Source organism: the organism of the source record quoted next, unplaced genomic scaffold (genome assembly GCF_019419815.1).
Source record: "Pyrus x bretschneideri cultivar Hongxiangsu unplaced genomic scaffold, Pyrus_bretschneideri_v1 Contig42, whole genome shotgun sequence".
Lineage (NCBI taxonomy): Eukaryota > Viridiplantae > Streptophyta > Magnoliopsida > Rosales > Rosaceae > Pyrus > Pyrus x bretschneideri.
The window spans coordinates 592-24,250 of record NW_025999746.1 but is presented as its reverse complement, the minus strand read 5'-3'; the positions used below and the strand labels follow the sequence as shown (position 1 = coordinate 24,250).

The window sequence follows — 23,659 nt, the reverse complement described above, 5'->3', positions numbered from 1 at the left end:
TCCTGCAATTTTTGTAACATTTGAAAGGCCTAGAGAGAGAGGGAGAGAGAAAGAGGAAAGAGAAAGGAAGAGAGAGAGAGAGAGAGGGGCGCGTGTAGGTGTGGGTGTGGTGGGTGTGTCTGTGCGAGCTAATGAGTGGAACAACGCTAACACCGCAGGCGGTCGGCAACTTAGTCAGTCTGAAAGGCGTTGGGCAGCAGCAACTCTCCGCTTCCCTCGTTAACTCCTACCGAGTTGCCGCCGTCGCTGAGCGCTTGGCAGCTCACGTCAAATCTGGCTATCGCGGCGAGGCCATGGAGTTCTTCAATCTCTGCCTTTCCCTTTCCAGGTAATAACCCTTCCCCCATTTTTCTTAAATCCCTTATCTTTGGAGGAAGAAATTTAAGATTAAGGAATTTTAAAATGATGGTATTTGAAATGATGAGATTTTATTTTCTAGAATTTATGAATTTTTTTGGTTAAGTTAAAAGGACAGTGGAATTGAATACGTAATTTGTTATTTTTAGATTCTCAATTATAAAAATTAGGAAATGACATGTATTTAGATGAAATTTAAACTTTTCAAATTTCAAGTTTTTTTTCCACGCATAAATTCTAAATTTTTATGTTTATGAATACAAACAAAGGAATTGGTGCATATCAATTTATAAATTCTGACTTTTCCCCAAATTTCAAGTTTATTTTCTTCATTCAAACATACATAGTGATTGAATTCCTCAATTTTCCTTCCTTTTTATGAAATTGCTTTGGCAAAATGCAGAGGCATTGACTATGCCGTTGCAAACAATGAGGTTCCGGCGATTGCTCAAGATTTACCTGGGTTGTTGAAGCAGGTACTGAAGTTTTCTTCTTCTAGTTCGTGAATTCCCGGTTTCAGTTTGTTTCCCCTTTATTTTGAGGGAAAGATTTGTACTTTAACTCTTGTTTTGTGTAGATATGCCAACGCAAGAGTGATAAGGTTTTGGAAGCTGCTATCATGGTGCTGATGATTTCTGTTAAGGTATAAACCCGAATGTGGTTCATTTTATGTAATAAATGCGAAAATGGATGCTAACCATTTATCCAAGTAGCATATCCTGCTTGCCCATGTTCATGTTTTTGTTATCCCCTTTTTGCTTGATGCTTTGTTTGGTTTTTGTTTTGTATCCAACTTTGAACGTAATCATGAGTGTCGAGCTGACTTTGTATTTTACTTGGCAGAATGCTTGTAGGACCGGATGGTTTTCGGATAAGGAGACTGAAGAGCTCTTTTTTCTAGCTAACGAGGTATGCTGTTAATTTGTTTATTATTGCTCAAATCTGTCTTAGGTTGATGTTGCTGATGATCTTCTTGTGCAATTATAGATAGGGAGTAGCTTCTGCAGCTTGGGGGATGTTAAAACTGGAGCTAGCTGTTCTCTTTCTGTTATAGACACAATTATGGAAAGGTGGGAACTTGTATCGTGCTTTAATTTTGTACATTTTGTTACAACATACATGTGTATACACGCGTATAATATAGATTTCATTTGATGTTTCCTTTTAAAGGATATCATGTTAGCCTAATGATCCTGCACCATGTTCATATTAGAATTTAGAATTTAGAGTTTAACTAGAAATGGGTAGAAATTTTTTATTACAATGACTTCTTTAGCTTCTAAGGTTCAAAATATTCTTTCTTTGCTCATCCTAATAATCATGCTTTTGGTATCAAGTATCAACGGGTGTCTTTTGCTGAGGTTGCAAATGATTTAGAAAGATCTCCTTTTGTGTGTGGTGTAGGTTTTATCCAATGATGAAGATGGGCCAGATACTTGCCTCTCTAGAAGTCAAGGTGGCTCTTTATTCCCTTTTTCAACTTTTTTTCCTATCCCTTTTTTTGGGTTCGTTTTGACGTATGTCTTATCATGTTGTAGTCTGGATATGGGGCGCATGTGCTTGATTTCCATATTTCGAAGAGTACACATTATTCTCCTCAAGAAAAAATTGTAAGCATCTTATAAAGTTAGGTGCATTTTTGTTTGAATGTTGGAGTGGTTGTAAGTTCTTGAGTCTTGTAGTTTATTTAAACATGTATGCATGAATGTCATACATCATACACAAGTTATTATAATGTTGACTCCCTCTGGATCTTGCTCTTTGATGTATCCGGCAATAGACTAAACTCAGCAAATTAGAGAATAACTCGAAACACACAAGATTTATGCTGGTTCGTTAGAACTTTTGCCTACATCCACTTGTGATTTCCCTGGGTAGAAAACCACGACTTCTTTGATTAATAATAGAGTTATAGTACTTTTGTAAAATCCTAGAACTATTCACCCTTTATCCCTCTCAGCGGTCTCTGGCTTTTCTCACACATTCCCTAGCCTTGCCACACCCTATTTATAAGTATAGGGTGTGGTTTACACGCCTATTTTCTGATTAAGTTTCCTATTTTATATGGAATAGGAAAGTACACTTTTTTCCATTTCCAAATTAGACTTCTTGGATTCCTAATCTAATTGTACAAGGAAACTTTGATTCTTTCCTAGTCCTTTTTGGAGAAGAATCGGTGCATACAATCCTAAACAAAATAGGACACTAATTTGACAAGCCAAAATCCTAACACAAGCAAACACATCATTCATGAAGGCTGACCGAATGGTCATATCTGGTCCAGTGGAAGGCTTATATCTCCTTCTAGATGCTTATTGTTCATTTCAAATGGTAGTGAGAGATGCATCTTAATTTAGGGTGCAAGTCCTTAATTTAGGTCTTTAGCAGTTGTTAGATTTGATATGGATGGCTGAGTTCTTATCCTCTGTGCATCCTAGCTGTCCATGTCTATCTAACAACAAAGAAGTATGTCCATATTTATCTTATTAGAGAATAACTACACATATAATTTGTGTCATCATAACTTTATTATTTGGTTATAAACTCGTGGTGGTTTCTCTTTTTGTTCTAATTGTTTACGTTATACTGTTTTCCTTTTATACATGAAATTGGAATTATGATTTGTAGAACTTATTCTGGACCTCACACTTTCTGTTTGCCTCAAGCGATTACTTGTAGCACAAACAGATAATATAGAGACATCTGCATGTATTATAAGTCCACCACAAGTGAAGTATGGCTGATTTTCCTCTCAACCTTTTAGTTTAGTTAGAGGTGTTTCCTATTTATTCTAACAACATTTTTTTTTTTCAATTCTGTAGCTTTCTGCTAAATGGAAAGGGAGTAGATAAAAGGATCAATGTTACAATGGTTTGTGTGGCTCCGCTTACTGGATAACTAAATTTGACAGAATTTGGATTGTAACATAGTATTCATTTCGTAACACCCTGTGCCTTCCATTTTCTTTAACAGGATACTGGACCCCAGTTGCCTTCAGTTGTGACTGGAATGCTCAAGTTTGGATCAAATCTTCTGCAAGCTGTGGGCCAATTCAATGGTGAGTTACGTTCTATTTATTGTAGTTTTCTTGTACTATATTCATCCAGCTCTGACACATTGAACTATTTTTAGGCCATTATACCATAGTGGTTGCCTTTATGAGTATCACACCATCACCTGACACTCCAGTACTGAAAGATTATTCGCAGTTCACTGTGTCTCCGTCAGATTCAGGTATTCTCCATAGGAAACGTCAAAAGACACTTGATTATATCTTGTAGTATCAGGAATTTGCAAAGCATTAGGCTTTTTACAATGGTATAGTTTGTTTAATTGTCTTCTTTTAATCATTAGATCCTGATTTAATTGAGGGGCCATCAAGAATTTCTCTCAATTGTCCGATAAGGTATGCCTTGATATTTATTGCTTGTAGCTTTAATGTTGCTATAATTTTCTTACTACATTTGTTTTTGAATTTTATTCGTTTATTTATAACCTTTTATGTTGGAGATATGTATTCCTGGGACATTTGATTTGAAACGTATTATCAGGATTTACTTAAAAGTAGAAATGTTAATGCTAGAAACTTTATGGGATATCTGTTAATTTTCAATCGATTCTGATCGGGAGAGGCTGAGTTGCTTCATATGAAGATATCATAGGTTAAACGTTGATGCCTATTAATGTGATCTTTCTCATCCCATATATTCTGAACTTCTGAATCTCTCATTGAAGAAACATTTATGTTTTTCGCTGAAATATTGGAACATGATTTTTTTTTTGGGTGTGTTTTTCATCAGTTACGCCAGCTGCTTCTATATTGTCAAGTGTTGAGTTCAACAATCAAAATAGCATTTTGTTCATGTGTCCTGGTTTCAGTGAATAAATTTGTTAAGTTTGAAGTGTGTTTCCTATCTTATCTACTTTTTTGTTGTCTATTTCTCTACGTTAAAATGGATGAAAAATGTGTAGTTTGGTAATCCTTCCATGATCAAACTTCATTGCTATGATGCTGATTATTACATTTTACTTTTATCTGTAAAACAGTTATACACGTATAAAAACTCCTGTCAAAGGTCATTTGTGCAAACATCTTCAGGTGAGTGCTCCATGCATCCTTTTCTCCTATTGATGCCTTTGGTTTTAAATTTTTGTTTGCAACTTCATAAGCATTATGTAACAAGCTTTTGAGACTTGTAACATTGTTCCTCTATTTGTATGCATCTTGCTTGCATGATTGATTCTACTGGACCCCAGAGTTTTTTGTTTTTTAAATTATGCAGTAGAGGTGGATTCTAATTACATTGATGCTTTCCACCTCCATTATATGTGCAAGTGATTTAATGTGCTGCTTTGAGGTCACGTGGTTTCCAATTTATACGTTGGAGATATTTCTTATGAGTTCGGGTTCAGCTTTAGTATCTTAAAAATATTATTATGATTTTTTTTTTCATTCTTTGGGAGCAGAAAGAAGACAAAAAGTAAAATTTTCTTTGTTTGTGCTATAGGGATTGTAAGGAGGATAGAAAAGGCTGGATGAAAGTTTTTGCTTTGTCCCACCAAAATGTTCTCTTGTTAGTTGTTGAGGTTTGGAGGGGAAGTTGAGAATTTGGAATTGGATTTGTTCTTTATGTCCTGCGTTGATTTTTTCTGTTTCGAGCTTTGGGTAATTGGTGAAATTTGAAGTTATTCTGTGATTGTAGTTGTACATGGTAATATATTTTCTTGTAACTATAGTCAATACTGTCTTCTAATATAATTTTCTGTCGCTTATATGAGCTATAGTGTTTCGACTTCGGTAATTACGTCAATATAAATTTAAGACGACCTTCGTGGCGCTGCCCCCACTGTAATCAGTATGTGTGCTATTTGGACCTCCGCGTTGATCAAAATATGGTTAAGGCAAGTAGCTATTTATTTGCATTGTCCTGTCTGTTTGTGTTATTTTTTACCCAATATTATAAAATCAGTTGCTTTTCTCCCCTAGGTCCTGAGAGAGGTAGGAGAGAATGTTGCTGAAGTAATAATCTCTATGGATGGATCATGGAAAGCTGGACTGGAGAATGATGATGATCTAGGTCAAGCACATGATAAGGCCTTTCAAAATGAAATTTCTGAACAGGAAGAATCTACCCGTGTCTCATCTGCACTTCCTATTGTTTTGGATCTTACTGAGGATGATACTGAGATGGACACTTTGAGTGCTTGCGAAACCGAAGACGTAAAACCTCTTTGCAACACAAACAGGGTTAATCAAACTGTTCCTGCTCATCTAGAGGACGACTTTTGGTCTGGCATTTACTTACCTAATGGTTCGTTGACTTCCGGTATAAGGTCAGACACCCAGATGGATGGTGGTATCTCTCACTCTGGTCCTGCAAATTATTTACACCTGCCTGTGTTGACTGATGCCGTTTCTCCTGTGCTTGATCGAGAAACTGAGAGTCGTGTGAACACTGATCTTGTGGCATCTGCAATGCATACTCAATATTCTTCCAATAATTTGCAGTTACAACAGCCGCAGTTTGCAAGTTCAAATGCTACTGTTAGCAATGAGTATGGGAGACTTGCTAACACAGTATTACCTAGGACACCAACAGCAGTTCAGGCCCTTCCTGCCCAGACGTCAGGATTGCAGCAAAGATCTAGAACTAGTTTCAATACTCCCCCTAGTGCCTCTCTTAGTTCTCAGGTTGGCCAGTCTATCACACCCACAGCAAATGGTGTCCCTGCAGTATGTAGTGATGTGGAAAGACAGCAACACTTTTCTAGGCCCCGAATGAGTCCGCCTCAAGTGTCAAATATTGCTCCATCGTCAATGCAACCGCCCTCACAAACAACACAGGTTAATGCTCCCTTCTTTTCTTGAAGTCCATTTTGTTTGCTGGTGGCGACCATTATAAATACAAGTTGGGAACCCTGGGCCTCAAATTCTTGATTTTTAATCAACACTTTTCAGTTTGATTGGCTCCTCAAATTCTTCATTTTTAATCAACAATTTTCAGTTTGATTGGTTCCTCAAATTCTTCACTTTTAATCAGCACTTTTCAGTTTGATTGGTTGTTGGCCAAAGCATTGTAGAGACTTTTTCATTGCTAATTTACGGAATTCCAATCTAAATGAAATTTTCTTGGTGTCCATTTTGTCATGCTAATGAGTTGCATTTCATTAATCTTGCAGAACTGGGATCGTCATGGCCAATCTGCCCAACAGGTTGTTGGCCTTCCAGCTCCGAGTCAACTGCAGAGTGCTAACCGAACATCTCTTGGGCTTATGGAGTTCCAAAATGCACATCTGCAGCAAGCTTTTAATCCACGGACTCCCCAGACTGTAGGTCAGCTTTCAAGCGCCAATCGATCATCTTCACATCTCTTGCGGGCCCATATTCAGCAAGGAAGTGTACGAGTTGAGACTGGTCAAACGTCTAGTTCTTTAGACAACCAACAAAGGTTTGTGATTGGTCAGCAGCAGCGAGTTGCTATGATGGCCAGGCAGTCTCCATCGACGCCAGTTCAAAATCAATCTCCAAGAAACAGGGCAATTTTGCCAGCAAATGCTGAAGGTTTCAGGACAGCTGCACTGGAGCAGAGCAGAAACGTAGTAGAAACCGTGCAAGCAGTATCAGGGGCAGATGGATCACCAGACTTGTCATCTGGAGAGAACTGGCGACCAACAGGTCGGATGCGTGGAAGCCTGTCAGGTCGGGCTTACTCTGCTGCTCTCAACCAGTTCATTATTCAGCCAACCCAACCAACTCCTGCTGCTTCAAGACCCCCGTCAAATCTGTCTGCTCCACCACATCTTGTTGCCGCTCAACAGTCATTGATTGCCAACGTGAGCACTCAGGTTCCTCAAACAAAAAATGGTCATCCTCAGTAAATCGATCTTTGAGTCGAAGGCATATGTACTCTGCCAGGGAGTTCTTGTAGGCTGCTGTATATAAGGTAGTAGGTCAATTTTGTGTTCAGTGGTCAACCGGTAAAGTTAATTTAGGACTATGTTCCGGTCAAATTGGTGATATTCAGGTCCGCTGAATTGAGCAAACTTCGACCGGAAAAAGAAGAATTGGACAATTGGGGGGGTCGGCTTTTAAATTTAAACATGCCGCTTCTGATTGCAGTAGTTATAATTTTCCATGATAATTTATATGTAAACGTTCTGAGTTGTGATTTGCTGAGTAAGAATCTTGATTGGTTATGATTTTAATAGTCATTGAACTTTTCCAAAACTGAGGAGTGCCCGAATTCAGTTGCGCATGCCCGCTCTTTGGGCGGTCGTCGGCAAGTGCTGCAATTGACACGAATGATCGTAGCCGCATAGGAATTTTTTTACTCGAGCTGAACTTTGTCGTCCTCTTTTGCACCCAAATTCTAATTCATGTTTCAGTAGTTAGAAAAATTTAAGGTTGATTATTCTTTTACTTGGTGGCTTTCACTCAGCTTTGAGATGGGATGACATGATGAACTTACCACCTCAATTGCGGAAATGATCATTTTTAGCATTCGATCAAATATGTCGTCAATGTTGGAGTGAGCAATATGTCAGCATTTGATCGATGTCTTTTGTACTTTAATTTTAATCCGTTCATCAATTGAGATTTGTAAATTCATCTCGATTTTCACCCAATCTTCCAAATAAATTCTCTAAAATGATAAATAAACATGCCGTTTTCTTCTACGTGAGGGTCTGGAGTCTGAGAGAGGCTCATCGATGACCAGAGTGAGTCGCACTCTTCTGAGAACTCTCCCTGCTCGGCCTACTCAGCCACGAGCCACCACTCGCAAACGACAGCGTTTCGAATGTGATCCGACTCCCATCCTCTTACCATTGTCCAAAAGCTTTTTCATGCAAACCTGTCTATTGGGTCATTGAAGTTTATGGATGTAGTTTGAGTGACCGATGATCAAGAGAAGCATTGCGTAGCAATGGCTGATTCATTTGGCAGGCTACGGTTGCTTTCATTTGCTTGGGCTATTCAGTTTAGAGGTGAAGATGCACTTGGGCAATTATTGTTCACTGCAGACAGTTGTTCATTTAAAGGGTTTGAGTTGCCTCTTGTCCAGGGAGCCTAACAACAGCGGAACTGCTTTAAGGACCTATTCCAAACATGTGTTTAAGTGCGAGCCTCTTTGTGAGATCCCTGCTGCCTCTCATACACTTCGCTTTAGTGCTGAAGAACCTTTAAAGTCGAAACCCCATGTTACAATCTGGTCGATCGGTCTGCATGTCGAACACACGATTTAAATATAATTGTATGGAGCAGGCGCTTCTTTTGTTGCTCCCCATTTAAATGTAATTGTAATAGAATGTCTCATAATATAAAATCAATTGAAAGTTGAGGAAAGAGACCTATGTGCTTATAGGTAACTAGCCTTCATACATGTGCTCATGTGCGTGTAGAAAACATTTTTGAATCACGGCGTACTACACGCGACTTACACGTTTTAAATGTATTTATATGCGTAAATTGACAAAAGGAAAGTTAATTATTTGTAGTAAATGAATAATTTTAGATTGTGCTAGAAGAAACCTCTCATAAACCAATTAAAACAGTTGAATTCACATAATAAAATTGGTTTCAATAAAATTTACATTAAGAATAGAGAAAATAATATTTAATAAACAATTGATTGAATCATATTATTGCTAGCCCATTGTAAGGCTAAACCCACCTCCTCCTCAGTGTAGATAATATTGTTTGTTAAAAAAAAAAATCATTTGACAATTAATTTAATCGCATTATTATTTGCGTGCGAAAGACCTTTTTTATAAATAAAATAATATTTAATAAACAATTGATTGAATCAAATTATTGCTAACTTATTGTAAGGTACTAATTTTTTTTTTTTTTTTTAAAATTTACTAATTTATCACCGGCACTATGCACCTCTTAAGATGTTTTAAACACAATATTCATCATTTTTCTTATTTTTTATTATATTTTTCTTTCCCCTTCACTTGGGCACCATCAACTTTTACTTATCCTTTCATTTTTTTATTCTTTTCTCTCTTCCTACTTATATTTATATTATATTTTAAGATGACCAAATTACCAAATTACCACTGCATTATTTGATATATTATATTGGGATGCTTTTGGATTTTTTTGGTTGAGGGGCAATTCTGTCCTAATATTTTTTGTCGAATGGCATGACCCCAAATTTTTGTCAGCATGTGTGACCCCTTTGGGGCTCTCACTTTCTATTATATAGATTGTAGTGTACCGCAAGCCTTTGTATAGCAACTTTGATTTTTTTTGAAAGTTTGAGGTTTCACCATAAAATCAATTGGTTATATGAGGAGAGACCCAATTACTATAAGCACATGTAAGGTCCATTCTTTTCCCAATGTGAGATTCATTTTCGGCACGTCCCCTCACTTGTGGAAAATGATCAAGCCTAACATGTGGACTAGGCACACTAGTTGCTGTCTAATAACATGATCAAGCCTCATGAATTCGTGCTCTTGACACACTAGTTGCTGTCTAATAAGAGTAGATCCTACCATTACACAAATCAAGCAGAGGATCCGAATCCTAAGTATATATGGCCATCCCGTCTCAAACCCATAAATTTGTGCTCTCCTTCACGTGATGAGATAAGTAATTAAAAGATCATACACCGTATTCAGAAACTAAAATCTGAAAGCAAAATCAAGTCCCTTGTCCTCTTGATTCTTGGAATAAGCATAGTTGTTACATAATTGCACACTTATTTTGGTTCTTTTTACAAAAGCTTGTTATCCAAACATGCTATAGAAGTACCTTATGTGTGGTTACGTTGAGGACAAAGTACCTAATAACATAGATATACATACTTAGATGTAGGAGCATGCATGGCATCCACCCAAAGGACAGCCACTGCCGTCTAGAATTCCCTGTTGGCTAGGATTCCAGCGTCCGGCAAGAAGTCACCTTTGTCTTGTATGCTATCCCGGACACGTTGCTCAACTATTATGGACTTCGCTGCTTCTAAAACTATCTGTGTGGCCACCAGAAGGGACTGCGCGGCTTTGGAATCACCTCCCTCCCACAACGTGGTGATGGCATTGTCCAGGGGAGTGAGTCCTAGAGGGATTTCCCACCTGGATTTACGACCAGCTTTCTCGAGGTCAGTATAGCTAGAAGTAAATGGAAGATAAAAGCTCGTTGTGGGAGGGAATAAAGTGTTGAGAGCTGCAACCGGAGCGTCTTTGAGAAAGTAGGATTTGTCGCCCGCAACATAAGCCACCACATTGGTATTCTCCTTGTCTATTGCTAGGATGATGGTGCTTCCAATACGGTTTGAAAGATCAACCAAAATGAATGGTTTCGAATTCAGCACTGATATATCATGTACCGTGGTCGTTCCCCTCGTCAGTAGGCCGCGCAGTGCACTAATAAAGTTCTGGTATGAGTCGTCGGTGGCATCCTGAGTAGAGAATTCGATGTCTCCCGGACGGCCCTCTATAACTCGGACGTTGAGGCAACTTGCGAGAACAAGGCATGCAGCTGCTAGTAGGAATCTCATCTTGTGCATTTGTTAAGGGGATATGGGTTGAGTTGTGTTGGTACCGTGCACAATGGTTTGTATTTATAATCGGTTAAAGTAACTAAAACAGATGATTAATTGAAAAGAAAATATTAACAACAAAATACTTTTCTCTTTGTTGAATCATGTCTGTATTTTACTTTGATTTATTCAATTTAATAGTCTGAGATGAAGAATTGTGTATGAGAGAAAAAAGTGGAGCATGTTTATAATTTTCTGCATTATTGAAACCTACTCATAGCCTATCTTCCGAATATAAAATGTCATTTTTGGATTAAATTTGTTAGAGTAATGCTACACTTACCACATATTTTTACTCTCATCTGTATCATTTTTTTAATGGAGGAGGGGCTCACTAGGATATGTGGGTCTAATTTCTATTAGAGAGATGATACAAATATTTGGTAAGAGTAGCATTTTTGAATTTGTAAACCATCTTCATCATAAGAATTTCAGAACTAATTTGGTCTAATTGGTTTATTAGTCCTCGTGGTGATAGAGCAGTCAGAAGATGGCCCATGTGGTAAAAGAAGTAGGATTCAAACCCCTATGGTGAAGTCTGCCAAAATTAATTTAGATCCATAATTAAAAGTTCCATAAACTCTCCGCTAATTATTAGCACGTGAGCCACGCATGTATAGCTAAAACAAAATTTTTCATTAATTGTTAGCATGTGAGGCAAACTTTATCTTTTTAGCCTCATATGTGATGCTCACGTGTTAACAATTAATGAAAATTGACTGAACTTTCAATTTTGTGCCTACCTGATAAACTTCACCATAGTGATTTAAATTCTAATTTTTTATCTTCTGATTACCCTATTATTGAGGAGACTATTAATCTAATTACGCCCTCAAATTCTTTATACCAATAGTTTATCTTTGGAACACTTTATCACTATTGAGTATCATTGGTCCGATTTCATCTAAAAAAAATATAACAAAAAAATAAAAACAAATAGCCAAACAAAGGACACCGACACAAACGAAACTTCATTTAATAATTAGCTGCATTATTGAAACCACAAATAAAATATGGCGAGTATGAATGATAAGTATCAGCAAAAACGAAGCCTTACTCATATAATAATCACCAGTGGCTACAACTTTCTAGATGAAGTGTCGTGCAATATCGTCATTCTGTAAATATAAGTATTGTAAGACATGCTTTTGTTAATGCCTGCACTAATCATGTTCCCCATTTTAGGCTGTGAAACGCTACTAAATTGTGCGCTGACCTTTGCATTTGATATTTTAACTTTATTAAATGTCGTGTGATTAAAATGAAATAGAAAAATCGGGGATCAAAACCGCAACATTTTCTCTTGTTCACTTCTCTCCTTGTCCCTTTTTGGCCTGTAATATGTTTCTCCATTCCCCACCATAATTTTCAGATGAATAATGAATCAGCCCATTAACATACAAAACACTCCAATTAAATTTAGCCCCACCAACATTTTCAGTCATGGATGAAAAATAATAAGAACTGCTGAAAATGAATCAGCCTCATCAAACATATATTTCTACGTTTCAAATGGATGATTTTCTGTTTGTTTTGATTGGTTGTTGGGAGGGTTTCTTTGCTTTTAATCTCAGATTGTAATGAATCAGCCTAACCAATATTCCTTGGATGTCCGGTTTAAAGGAACCTCACCTGGTATGTAGCATTTCGAGAAATACATCCAAAATATTTCGTTAATTTAGCTATCTTTTAGGGTTTACAGTATATAGGCACATATGCCTTACTACAAGGAATATAATTATAACGATACGAAAACTAAATACAAGAGACTACAACCAATTATAAAACCTAATCTTACCTAAAATAGGATTCCTAGAATATTTGCAATTAAGACTCAAATCAACAATCCCCCTCAAGTTGGTGCATAGATATCATACATGCCCAACTTGATAATTAGGTCCTAAAAAACTTTGCTAGATACTCGATGGGTAAGAACATCAGCCAACTGCTCCTCTGAATTCACAAACCGTATAGACAATCTTCATTTCAAGATTTTCTTTGACAAAGTGTCAATCAACCTTCACATGCTTTGTTCAATCATGTTGTATCAGATTATCTTTTATCTCCCTTGCAAATTTATTGTCATGATATAACTTCATAGCCTCCTTTGGTTCAAAGCCACGACATCTCAAAAGTTTATGTAACCAAAGAAGTTTACATTTTTGTGTGCCATACCTCTACATTAGGCCTGGCAAACGGGTCGTGTCTATCGTGTTCGTGTCGTTTTCGTGTAACACTTGTTATCTTAACGGGTCGTGTCGTGTCACACCCGTTATCTTAACGGGTCCTTAACAGGTCGTGTCACTTTACCCAACGGGTAAAGTGACCCGACCCGTTATGAGTCTTATGACCCATTATGACCCGTTAAGAAAAAAATATATTTTTTTAAATTTGCACATACCACACATTGCTACATAAATATTACTTCAAAACATTAAAACATTTCTCGTCAAGTACTATATCTACACTCGAAAATAAAAGCCTAATAAAAAAAATAATACATACACTACTAATATATTACAAATATTAAATGTGCAAGGATAAAGAGATTTTGTTTTTAAGATTGTAAGTCTTTCTCAAAAGTTTACACCTCCATTTACAAAATCTTCAATTTACATCGATCATCATGAAATTGTATTCAATTTACACCTACATCTATATAATTATTATAGTTTTTACTTTTTAGGGATATAAAATTATTAAATTAATGTATATAATTATTAATATTATAGTTGATTCATACTTTTATTAAGTATATAAATTATAACATAAGATTTTGTGATATCCACATCCACTAGTGTAAATATTTTAAATTGAAGATCAAATTCATTCTTTGTATTCATATAGGGTCAAGGAGTGTAGCTGTAAAAATTCATCAAAATCAGAGTTAAAATAACCGTTAAATCTTGATTTTTCATTTATAACCGTCGAAAAGCTTTGTCCTGTTACTTGATCTCTGAATGTTTTTTTTTTGTGATTTTTTGCTGATGTGATCTCCAAGCATATACAAACAATTTTGACGGTTTGGATCGTTGAAATTAGTTTTGGAGAATTCGTAAAACGATAGATTGACTAACACTTAGAGTTTATTTATACTTTCATTAAGTATAACATAAGATTTTGTGGTATCCACTTGTGTAAATATTTTAAATTGAAGATCAAATTCATTCATTGTATTCATATAGGGTCAAGGAGTGTAGTTATAAAAAATCATCAAAATCGGAGTTAAAATAACCGTTAAATCGTGATTTTTCGTTTATAACCGTTGAAAGCTTTGTCCCGTTACTTGATCTCTGAATGTTTTTTTTTTGTGATTTTTTGCTGATGTGATCTCCAAGCATATACAAACAATTTTGACGGTTTGGATTGTTGAAATTAGTTTTGGAGAATTCGTAAAACGATAGATTGACTAACACTTAGAGTTTATTTATACTTTTATTAAGTATAACATAAGATTTTGTGGTATCCACTTGTGTAAATATTTTAAATTGAAGATCGAATTCATTCATTGTATTCATATAGGGTCAAGGAGTGTAGTTATAAAAAATCATCAAAATCGGAGTTAAAATAACCGTTAAATCATGATTTTTCGTTTATAACCGTTGAAAAGCTTTGTCCCGTTACTTGATCTCTGAATGTTTTTTTTTTGTGATTTTTTGCTGATGTGATCTCCAAGCATATACAAACAATTTTGACGGTTTGGATCGTTGAAATTAGTTTTGGAGAATTCGTAAAACGATAGATTGACTAACACTTAGAGTTTATTTATACTTTCATTAAGTATAACATAAGATTTTGTGGTATCCACTTGTGTAAATATTTTAAATTGAAGATCAAATCCATTCATTGTATTCATATAGGGTCAAGGAGTGTAGTTATTAAAAATCATCAAAATCGGAGTAAAAATAACCGTTAAATCGTGATTTTTCGTTTATAACCGTTGAAAAGCTTTGTCCCGTTACTTGATCTCTGAATGTTTGTTTTTTTGTGATTTTTTGCTGATGTGATCTCCAAGCATATACAAACAATTTTGACGGTTTGGATCGTTGAAATTAGTTTTGGAGAATTCGTAAAACGATAGATTGACTAACATTTAAAGTTTATTTATACTTTCATTAAGTATAACATAAGATTTTGTGGTATCCACTTGTGTAAATATTTTAAATTGAAGATCGAATTTATTCATTGTATTCATATAGGGTCAAGGAGTGTAGTTATAAAAAATAATCAAAATCGGAGTTAAAATAACCGTTAAATCGTGATTTTTCGTTTATAACCGTTGAAAAGCTTTGTCCCGTTACTTGTTCTCTGAATGTTTTTTTTTTGTGATTTTTTGCTGATGTGATCTCCAAGCATATACAAACAATTTTGATGGTTTGGATCGTTGAAATTAGTTTTGGAGAATTCGTAAAACGATAGATTGACTAACACTTAGAGTTTATTTATACTTTCATTAAGTATAACATAAGATTTTGTGGTATCCACTTGTGTAAATATTTTAAATTGAAGATCGAATTCATTCATTGTATTCATATAGGGTCAAGGAGTGTAGTTATAAAAAATCATCAAAATCGGAGTTAAAATAACCGTTAAATCGTGATTTTTCGTTTATAACCGTTGAAAAGCTTTGTCCCATTACTTGATCTCTGAATGTTTTTTTTTTTTGTGATTTTTTGCTGATGTGATCTCCAAGCATATACAAACAATTTTGACGGTTTGGATCGTTGAAATTAGTTTTGGAGAATTCATAAAACGATAGATTGACTAACATTTAGAGTTTATTTATACTTTTATTAAGTATAACATAAGATTTTGTGGTATCCACTTGTGTAAATATTTTAAATTGAAGATCGAATTCATTCATTGTATTCATATAGGGTCAAGGAGTGTAGTTATAAAAAATCATCAAAATCGGAGTTAAAATAACCGTTAAATCGTGATTTTTCGTTTATAACCGTTGAAAAGCTTTGTCCCGTTACTTGATCTCTGAATGTTTTTTTTTTTGTGATTTTTTGTTGATGTGATCTCCAATCATATACAAACAATTTTGACTGTTTGGATCGTTGAAATTAGTTTTGGAGAATTTGTATGCCATCAATCAAGTTCCGTGTGTGTGTGTGTATATATATATTTATTAAGTAGATTTAAATCTATTTATTTTGTACGTATAAATTATAATTGACTGGTACACGGAATAGTACATACATCACGTGTCACGTGTGTCATTATAAAAATAGTGAGATATGTCATGACAGTCATGTGTGTGATAAAAAGTTAATAACTTAAAAAAAAAAAAAAATTCTCACCACTTCTATTAATTTTCATTTTTCCCTCTCTTTTTGTTTCCTTTTCAACTTTTTCTTATCATTTTCACTTTTCCCTCCAACATCTTTCCCTAATTCCCTCACTTTTTTGTTTCATTTTCAACTTTTTTTAACATTTTCATTTTCCCTCCATTTTTTTTTTCAAAAAGGGCGGCAAGTTGGCAACGGCAAGAAATTGATTATTGAAATTTGAATGGAAAGAAATCACATCAAATTTCAATGGATGCAAAATCATGCAATGCATCATGCATATTAAATTATTAATTAATAATTATTATAGTTTTTATAAAATTTAATATATATATATATAATTATTATAGATAGACTTAATATTTTGGGGGTATAATTATTATAGTATATATAATTATTATAATTATTATAAATTTTATAGTTAATTTAATATATATATATATTTATTATAATTTTTAGGGGTATAAAATTGTAAAATTAATGTATATAATTATTATAGTATTTTTTTAGGGTTATAAAATTATAAAAATAATATTTTGCTTATCGTGTATCGTGTTACCCACGTGTATACCCGAACCAACCCGTTATCTTAACAGGTGTTATCGGGTTACCCGATAACGACCCGATTCGTTATCGTGTCGACCCAAACACCTGTTAATTTCGTGTCGTGTCGTGTCGGGTTATCGGGTCGTGTCAGAAATTGTCAGGCCTACTCTACACTAAGCTTTAGCAGGCGACCTCGACACCACTTTCTGCTTCTTACTACGTTATATAACCAAATTACCTCCATGTAAAATACCAAGAAGTAAAATGTCTATCAGTAACATTGCTAGCCCAATCTGCACTAACCCCTCAAACTTTAGATGTCCATGATTTTCATAAAGTATTCCCTTACCAGGTGTAGACTTCAGTTATGCCAAGATTTGTATTACCACAACCATATGATATTCACTAGGTGAGTGCGTAAACTGACTTACAACACACACAACATATGTAATATCAGGATGAGTATAAGATAATAAATTAATCTTCCCACAAGTCATTGGTATCTACCCCTATCAACAAGGATCTGGTATGGATAAATACGCAAGTGATGTTTTTCTACCACAGAAGTATCCACATGTTTACACCTTAACATACCAGTTTCTTTCAACAAATCCAACACATACTTCCGTTGCAATAAGAAAACACCTTTAGATGAACGAGTGACCTCAACCCCAAAGAAGTACTTTAACGCTCCCAAATATTTTATCTTAAATTCAGATGCAAGATTTACTTATAACTTATGGATTTCTTCTGAATCATCCCTTGTAATAATCATATCATCCACATAAATAATTAAAGTAGTCAATTAGCTAAGCTTACGCTTCAGAAACAAAATGTGGTTTGAATTACTTTGCGGATACCTATTTCTTTATTACTTGAGTAAACCTGTCAAACCAAGCATGAAGTGATTGCTTAAGTCTAAAAAGAGACTTACGCAATCTACACACTCTTGTATTACTACTTGCACCATAGCCTGGTGGAAAGACCATATACACTTCCTCTTCCAAGTTCCTGTGAAGGGACGTATTCTTCACATGAAAACTGCTTAAGAGGCCGATCCATATTTACAGCTAAGGAAATCAAAACACGTACCGTATTCATCTTCTCTACTAGAGAAAAGGTTTCTTGATAATCTACACCATACATTTGTGTACCCTGTAGCAACTAACCTTACTTTGTACTTATCCACTGATCCATCAACATTGTACTTAACTGTAAACACCCAACAACAACCAACAAGTTTCTTCTATTTTGGTAATGCACTATCTCCCAAGTTTTATTTTTCTGGGTTAATCTCTGTTTACTACCCTCAAGTTTTGTGGTTTTCAACATTTAGTACATGAAGTTTTTTTCGTCCTAGAGTCATACCTAAAGTGTTAATTTTGGGACAGTCTCATATATCCGTTAAGTTTTTCGTTAGAACTTCTGTTAATTGATGATGTGGCGCCCACGTGAACAATTACTGGGCGCCACGTGTCAATATAGGCCCACTTTAATATTAAAAAAAATAATTAAAAAAATTTAAAAAAAAAAAAAAAAACAAACAGCTGTCTCCTCCCTCATCCGTGTACCATTTTCTCCCTCGCTTCGTTCGTTCTTCTCCCTCCCTTCTCTCCTCTGCACCTACCAAGCCCTCTTACCAGATCAGAATTTACACCAAGAAATCAATACATAAAAAATATTAGAGCTCTGCTTATTCAATCTTCCTTCTTCCCTTTCTTCTATGTGCATTAATTAAGGTTGAGTTAGGGTTTGAGATTTGGGTTCTAACAATGATATCACCTATATGGATTCCTGGATTCCCTTTTGTGCACACCCGCCAATTCGCTGCTACTTGCGACTCTGCCTTGGAGTCCCGTGTTGCTGTCGTGGAGGCTTCCTTGGTGGCTATCATCGCCTCTTAACCTTCCCTCATTGCCACTGATTACACCAAGGCCTTCAATGTACATCCCTCTCCGGCTGTTGATGTACGTCCCTCCTGTGGTGCCAATCGCATGCTGTGGTGTGAAGGAGGACATATGTAGTTTGTAGACTTAGCACCAACTGCTGAAACAGCTTTAAAATCTGCTAGTGATGCAGCGGCGCTGGCCTTTTCTTTACCCTCTCGTCTCTTCTTCTTCGCTTCTTCTTCCTTTTTCCTTTTGATTTTCCTTTTCTATTTCCGTTTTCTTTCATCTCGAAAGAGAGCCCAATTTTTCTGGGTTCACAAAAGAAACCCAATATTAGTTGATCTGAATTTTTTCTTTCTTTTAACTTTATAGTTTTTTGGAAAATTGGGAGGATTTGGGTCTCCTCCACCTACTTCGAGTTTGCATTTTTTGGGTTTTTCTTCTGGGTTAGAAAATCTATACTTGAAAATACCAAATTCTTGTTGAATTGGAATTCCTTTGGTGGGATTTTGTTGAGTTGGGTGTGCGGGGAGGGTGGGTACGGGTTGCAGAGGAGAAAAGGGAGGGTGGTGCAAGTGCAGAAGAGAGAAAGGAGGGAGGAGAGGGTGCAGGGGATGAGGTTTTTTTTTAATATTAAAGTGGGCCTATATTGACACATGGCAGCCATTAATTATCCATGTGGGCGCCACATCATCAGTTAATAGAAGTTCTAATGGAAAACTTAACGGATGTGTAAGACTGTCCCAAAATTAACACTTTATAAGTTGAAGTATAACATTGCAATGTTTAAAACATGAAGTATGAGATTATACTTCGACCCATAGTTAAAATAGTTTTACGTAATTAATCTGATTTTTTGTCTTTCGCATGTGGAGCGTTCAAGGATAAAGTCATCTTTTTTTTTCTTTTTTTTTTTTTCTCTTTTCTTTCACAGCTCCCCACAACATCTATCATTCTATCAATACAATACATTACCACGGCACATGTCATTCATTAAGGAATAGTACTTAATCTGTTAATAGTAAAGAGAAAAGTCCTCATTCTCACCTAACGTACATTATTTAACCCTTTCAAATGTGATAATCAGAATCATCCATTATTTATACTGACATTTAAAAAGCATCTCTACTAAAATTCATGTGATTGGAAGACATATATATATATATATATTCATGCATATATGTATCAAACAAATTGACAATTATGACAATAAGTAGCATTCTCATAATGAATCGTCAATTTCTTTGAGACTAGACAATTTTCAAATTGAATGCATTTTTCTAGAGATGATAATTTTTAGGTGATGATAAAAAAAAAAACGTTTCAAATTATAACACTGTTAGGTGACGTGAAACTATGTTACGAGGGACTGAAGACTTTCCTTGTTACTAGGAATTAGGCCTGGCAATTTCTGACACGACCCGTTAACCTGACACGACACGACACGACATGAAATTAATAGGTTATCGGGTCGATACGATAATGAATCAGGTAGTTATCGGGTAACCCGATAAGCACATGTTAAGATAACCGGTTGGTCCGGGTATACATGTGAGTAACCGGATACACGATAAACAAAATACTAATTTAATAATTTTATACCCGTAAAATACTATAATAATTATATATATGTTGTAGTCCAATTGGATTAGGAATGTGATTGTGTAAGTCCTAGTATATCTAGGAGTATCTTGTATATCCCCTTTAATAGTTTAATTCCTATTAGAGATGTAATCTTATTAGGGAAATGATTCTACCTATCGTACTACTATAAATAAAGGCTTCGAGGGGGGGGGGAAGGTGATACACCTTAGAATTAAATCTCTCTTCTCTCTTTATTGTTGCCAGTCCCTCTCCTTATCTGTCCTTATACAGTTTAGTCAAATAGGCCTACAACACGTTATCAGCACACTTTTGCCAGAAGCTAAGAAACTGAAGGATCGTAGGAGGAGGCTATCTTCTACAAATTCAAAGGCTTTCAATTGTTTTGTGCTAATCAAGTTCTTCTAAAATAAATTAAGATAGTTGAAAAAACCTTGAAGCATGAAAACATTCCCCATGATACATGAACCCCCTATATTTATATTTTCCTTCCAATTATATATATCGCATATATGTTCATATATTTTGTCAATCTATATAATTGTTCATGCATTATGCATTTATGCTATGTGGAATTGTGAGTCAAAGAATTGAAATTAATTTAGAAGCAATTAGGGTTTTTAACCTTAGAATTGAAAAAAAAAAAAATTAGGAATTTTATGCGGCACCATCGTGGCACTGCCGCAGCACCTCCGTGGCACCACCGTTATGACCATCGTGTTGGCCTGAAACCCAACTGCGTGGTGACAGACCTTGGGATGACATCGTTCCAACGCCTTGGACCTTGCATGCAGCCTTTCTGGACTCGCTGCTTCTCTCGGACCCAACCAGGCTTCGCCCTAGACGCTACTACACAGGCCTGCAGCTCTAGTTCAACCCGAGCCCAAACTTGCATGCTGGTTTTGTCCTTGACATAGGCTTGAAGCCTCAGCCCACGCTAGCATGCCAAAAGCTTGTTGGTCTTGACCATGACACGGCCTTCGACACCAGAAGCCAGCCTAGATGGCTGGGCTTGTCCCTGTGGCCCAAAATCAAAACCTAGCTTCAGCTGGGTTTTCCTCGCACCCTAATAGGAGCATATTTATGTTACTTAGTTATGTTGTTTCCTTGCATTTAGTTAGTTAATTACTACTTATTATAGTCTTTTAAGCTATTTTCGTGTGTTTATAGGTCCTAATGACAAAGTTGGCAAGAAAGTGCATTTTTTGAGTCATTTGGAGTAGTTTTGGGCATCAATTGGATAACTTATGAGTGGAGTAAGATGGATGGACAAATTTGAAGACCAAAGGTGTCTAGGAATGTGCTTAAGAGTTGGAGAAGCAAATTTGGAAGTTTTGAAGATAAGGAATCAGCTACAAAGAAGGAACCTTATCCTATCTTATCCAAAAATCCAAACAAACCTTATCTTATCCTATCCTAACCAACCTTATCATTTCCTAAATCTAGCATTATCCTATCTTATCTTATCCAAATCAGTTTGTGCCTTAATTCTAGCTATTTAGAAGGGATTAGTTATACATTTAAATACATAGCTTATGTTCTAGAACCCTTATCCCTTATGTGCCGTATATATGCCCTTCCCTTGGTGGTTTAGGAGTTGTAATCCTTTCCTACATCCCTGCCGTGTTCCCTATCCCTTTCCCCCTTAGGTTTCTGAAAGCATTAACCCTTTCTTCCTAGGATTGTGCAAACTTTTTCCCTTCAGAAATTGTGTATTCCTTAGCCTTATAAATATAAGTGTTTGCCGCACCATTCAAACCATCCATCACTCATTCATTCATTCATACATTCAGCCATCAAACACCATAATTCACATCACATCACCCTAGTGCTGTAAGCAAGGAAGGAAGGAGAAGAGGACTTGTGCAATCTGCCATCCAAGGGAGTGCTATGCATGCCATTGGAGTGTGGAGCGTTTTTGGGTTCTTTCTATCCTTAGTTTTAGTTCACTGTTTGTTTGGTTTTCAATTATGATGAACATGAGGAACTAATTTCTTTATAGTTGGAGGTGAATTCAAAGCCATGATTATATGTTTTATATGAATTGATTACGTTCAATTATTGTTTCTTGAGTCTTGAATGTGATTTGCTTATCTAAGTAATCAAAACTTGTTTATGTATGTTGGTTGAGGGTCAACACTTATTGCATGCATGAATTTGATGCTAGAGTATAAGGGAGTTTCACGTAATAGTTATTCACTTATATTCACAAGTAGTGGAGGTTGCTAGTCACAATCGTGTTAAGTGAATCCTTGGTAAGAGTCTCATGTGTCTCATGGTGATGAATGCCTTGTCAATGCTTATGATTTTCATAAAACTTAATGACTTTTGATGTGTATCTTTATTATGTGTTTCATATAGAGAACTTGAGAAAGATAATTTGATTGTAATGCATATTCATTCAACTCAATGAAATAAGGAAAATCTGATGGTTAGTTGTGTGATGCAATTAACTTGGGGCATTGTCATTCATAGTTTTAAGGAATAATAACTGGAAATTGGTTTATATGCATATGTCATGTGTGGAGAAGGACCCTCTAACTAGCCTTTCACCCATTTAAATTCACCAAATTCGTTTTTACAAAGTGTTTAATGCAAAGTTTCTGTTTTAAGTTTTAAATTCGTCAAAAACAATCCCCCTTTCATTTATTCTTGTTATTTGAGTCAAAATCTGTTTTCTTTTAGTCTTTTGAGTCAAGTTAAGTTTTATTTTCGTCAAAACCACTTGTTAGGTCTAGACTTGAGTCTTTTTGATTGTTTGTTGCTGTTTTGAGTGTTTTTAAGTTAGTTTTGAGTCTATAGAGTCTAGTTTAGTGTTTTTGAGTCTTATTTGTGTTGATTAGCATCCCTAGTTAATTCCAGTCTAGAACAATCCCTACTTACATATATACTACAATTGTCAACAATAGGGTTTAATTTGTGTGTCAAGTTAATTTTCACATCAAATTTTGGACCCCCGCAAGCCTTTGGGCTTGTCCCGTGTGGCCTAAAATGCCAGCAGCCTTGCTGCTAGGCTTCCCAAATTTTAGCCCGTGGCCTGAAGCCATACTTCGGCTGCTCCTAGCAGCCACCTGAGCCCAATAAACCCTATAGGGCTTTGCCCTACTCATGACACCTATGCCCACCGTGTTTGGGCTATGATTTTTCGAATCTAATGCTAATTTTTGGCATTTTAAATAATTCTAACTCGCATGTTATAATTATTTTTGCTTTTACGATTGACCCCGAATGGCCTCAATCTATTGAATTAATTGAAGAGACCAGTAGTCCATTAATCTGACTATTAATCCAAAATTATTGGTATGAAGCTCACTTTTTGGCATTAACAATTCAATAAATTATTTTGTTTCTTTGAACCATTGACTATCTTTCGTAGTCTTGAAGCATTCACACTTGGGTTCCTGAAGCAATCCATAAATCC

General features: G+C 35.8%; 2 protein-coding genes across 2 annotated transcripts; one reads left to right on the top strand and one right to left on the bottom strand.

Annotated features, from left to right (window-relative positions):
- The first annotated feature begins 60 nt into the window (after positions 1-60).
- Positions 61-7,554, top strand: LOC125469375 (E4 SUMO-protein ligase PIAL2-like). Its single transcript, XM_048566630.1, has 16 exons — positions 61-328; positions 761-833; positions 935-1,000; positions 1,201-1,266; positions 1,345-1,427; positions 1,762-1,813; positions 1,896-1,967; positions 3,024-3,091; positions 3,180-3,228; positions 3,331-3,415; positions 3,490-3,591; positions 3,712-3,763; positions 4,405-4,456; positions 5,143-5,259; positions 5,345-6,202; positions 6,538-7,554. The coding sequence occupies exons 1-16, from the start codon at positions 132-134 to the stop codon at positions 7,234-7,236; spliced, it is 2,691 nt and encodes an 896-aa protein (XP_048422587.1). The 5' UTR covers positions 61-131; the 3' UTR covers positions 7,237-7,554.
- Positions 7,555-9,989: 2,435 nt separating this feature from the next.
- On the bottom strand, positions 9,990-11,158 carry LOC125469420 (abrin-a-like). The gene has a single exon (XM_048566750.1). It carries the CDS (start codon positions 10,872-10,874, stop codon positions 10,224-10,226), a length of 651 nt encoding a protein of 216 aa, XP_048422707.1. The 5' UTR covers positions 10,875-11,158; the 3' UTR covers positions 9,990-10,223.
- Positions 11,159-23,659: the final 12,501 nt, after the last annotated feature.

Excerpts from the sequence above, each read along its gene's own strand:
- LOC125469375 (XM_048566630.1), top strand. The coding sequence starts at position 132 with ATGAGTGGAACAACGCTAACACCGCAGGCGGTCGGCAACTTAGTCAGT. Across the intron at positions 1,428-1,761 it reads ATAGACACAATTATGGAAAG|GTTTTATCCAATGATGAAGA; the intron begins GTGGGAACTTGT and ends TGTGTGGTGTAG. Across the intron at positions 5,260-5,344 it reads TTGATCAAAATATGGTTAAG|GTCCTGAGAGAGGTAGGAGA; the intron begins GCAAGTAGCTAT and ends TTTCTCCCCTAG.
- LOC125469420 (XM_048566750.1), bottom strand. The coding sequence starts at position 10,874 with ATGCACAAGATGAGATTCCTACTAGCAGCTGCATGCCTTGTTCTCGCA.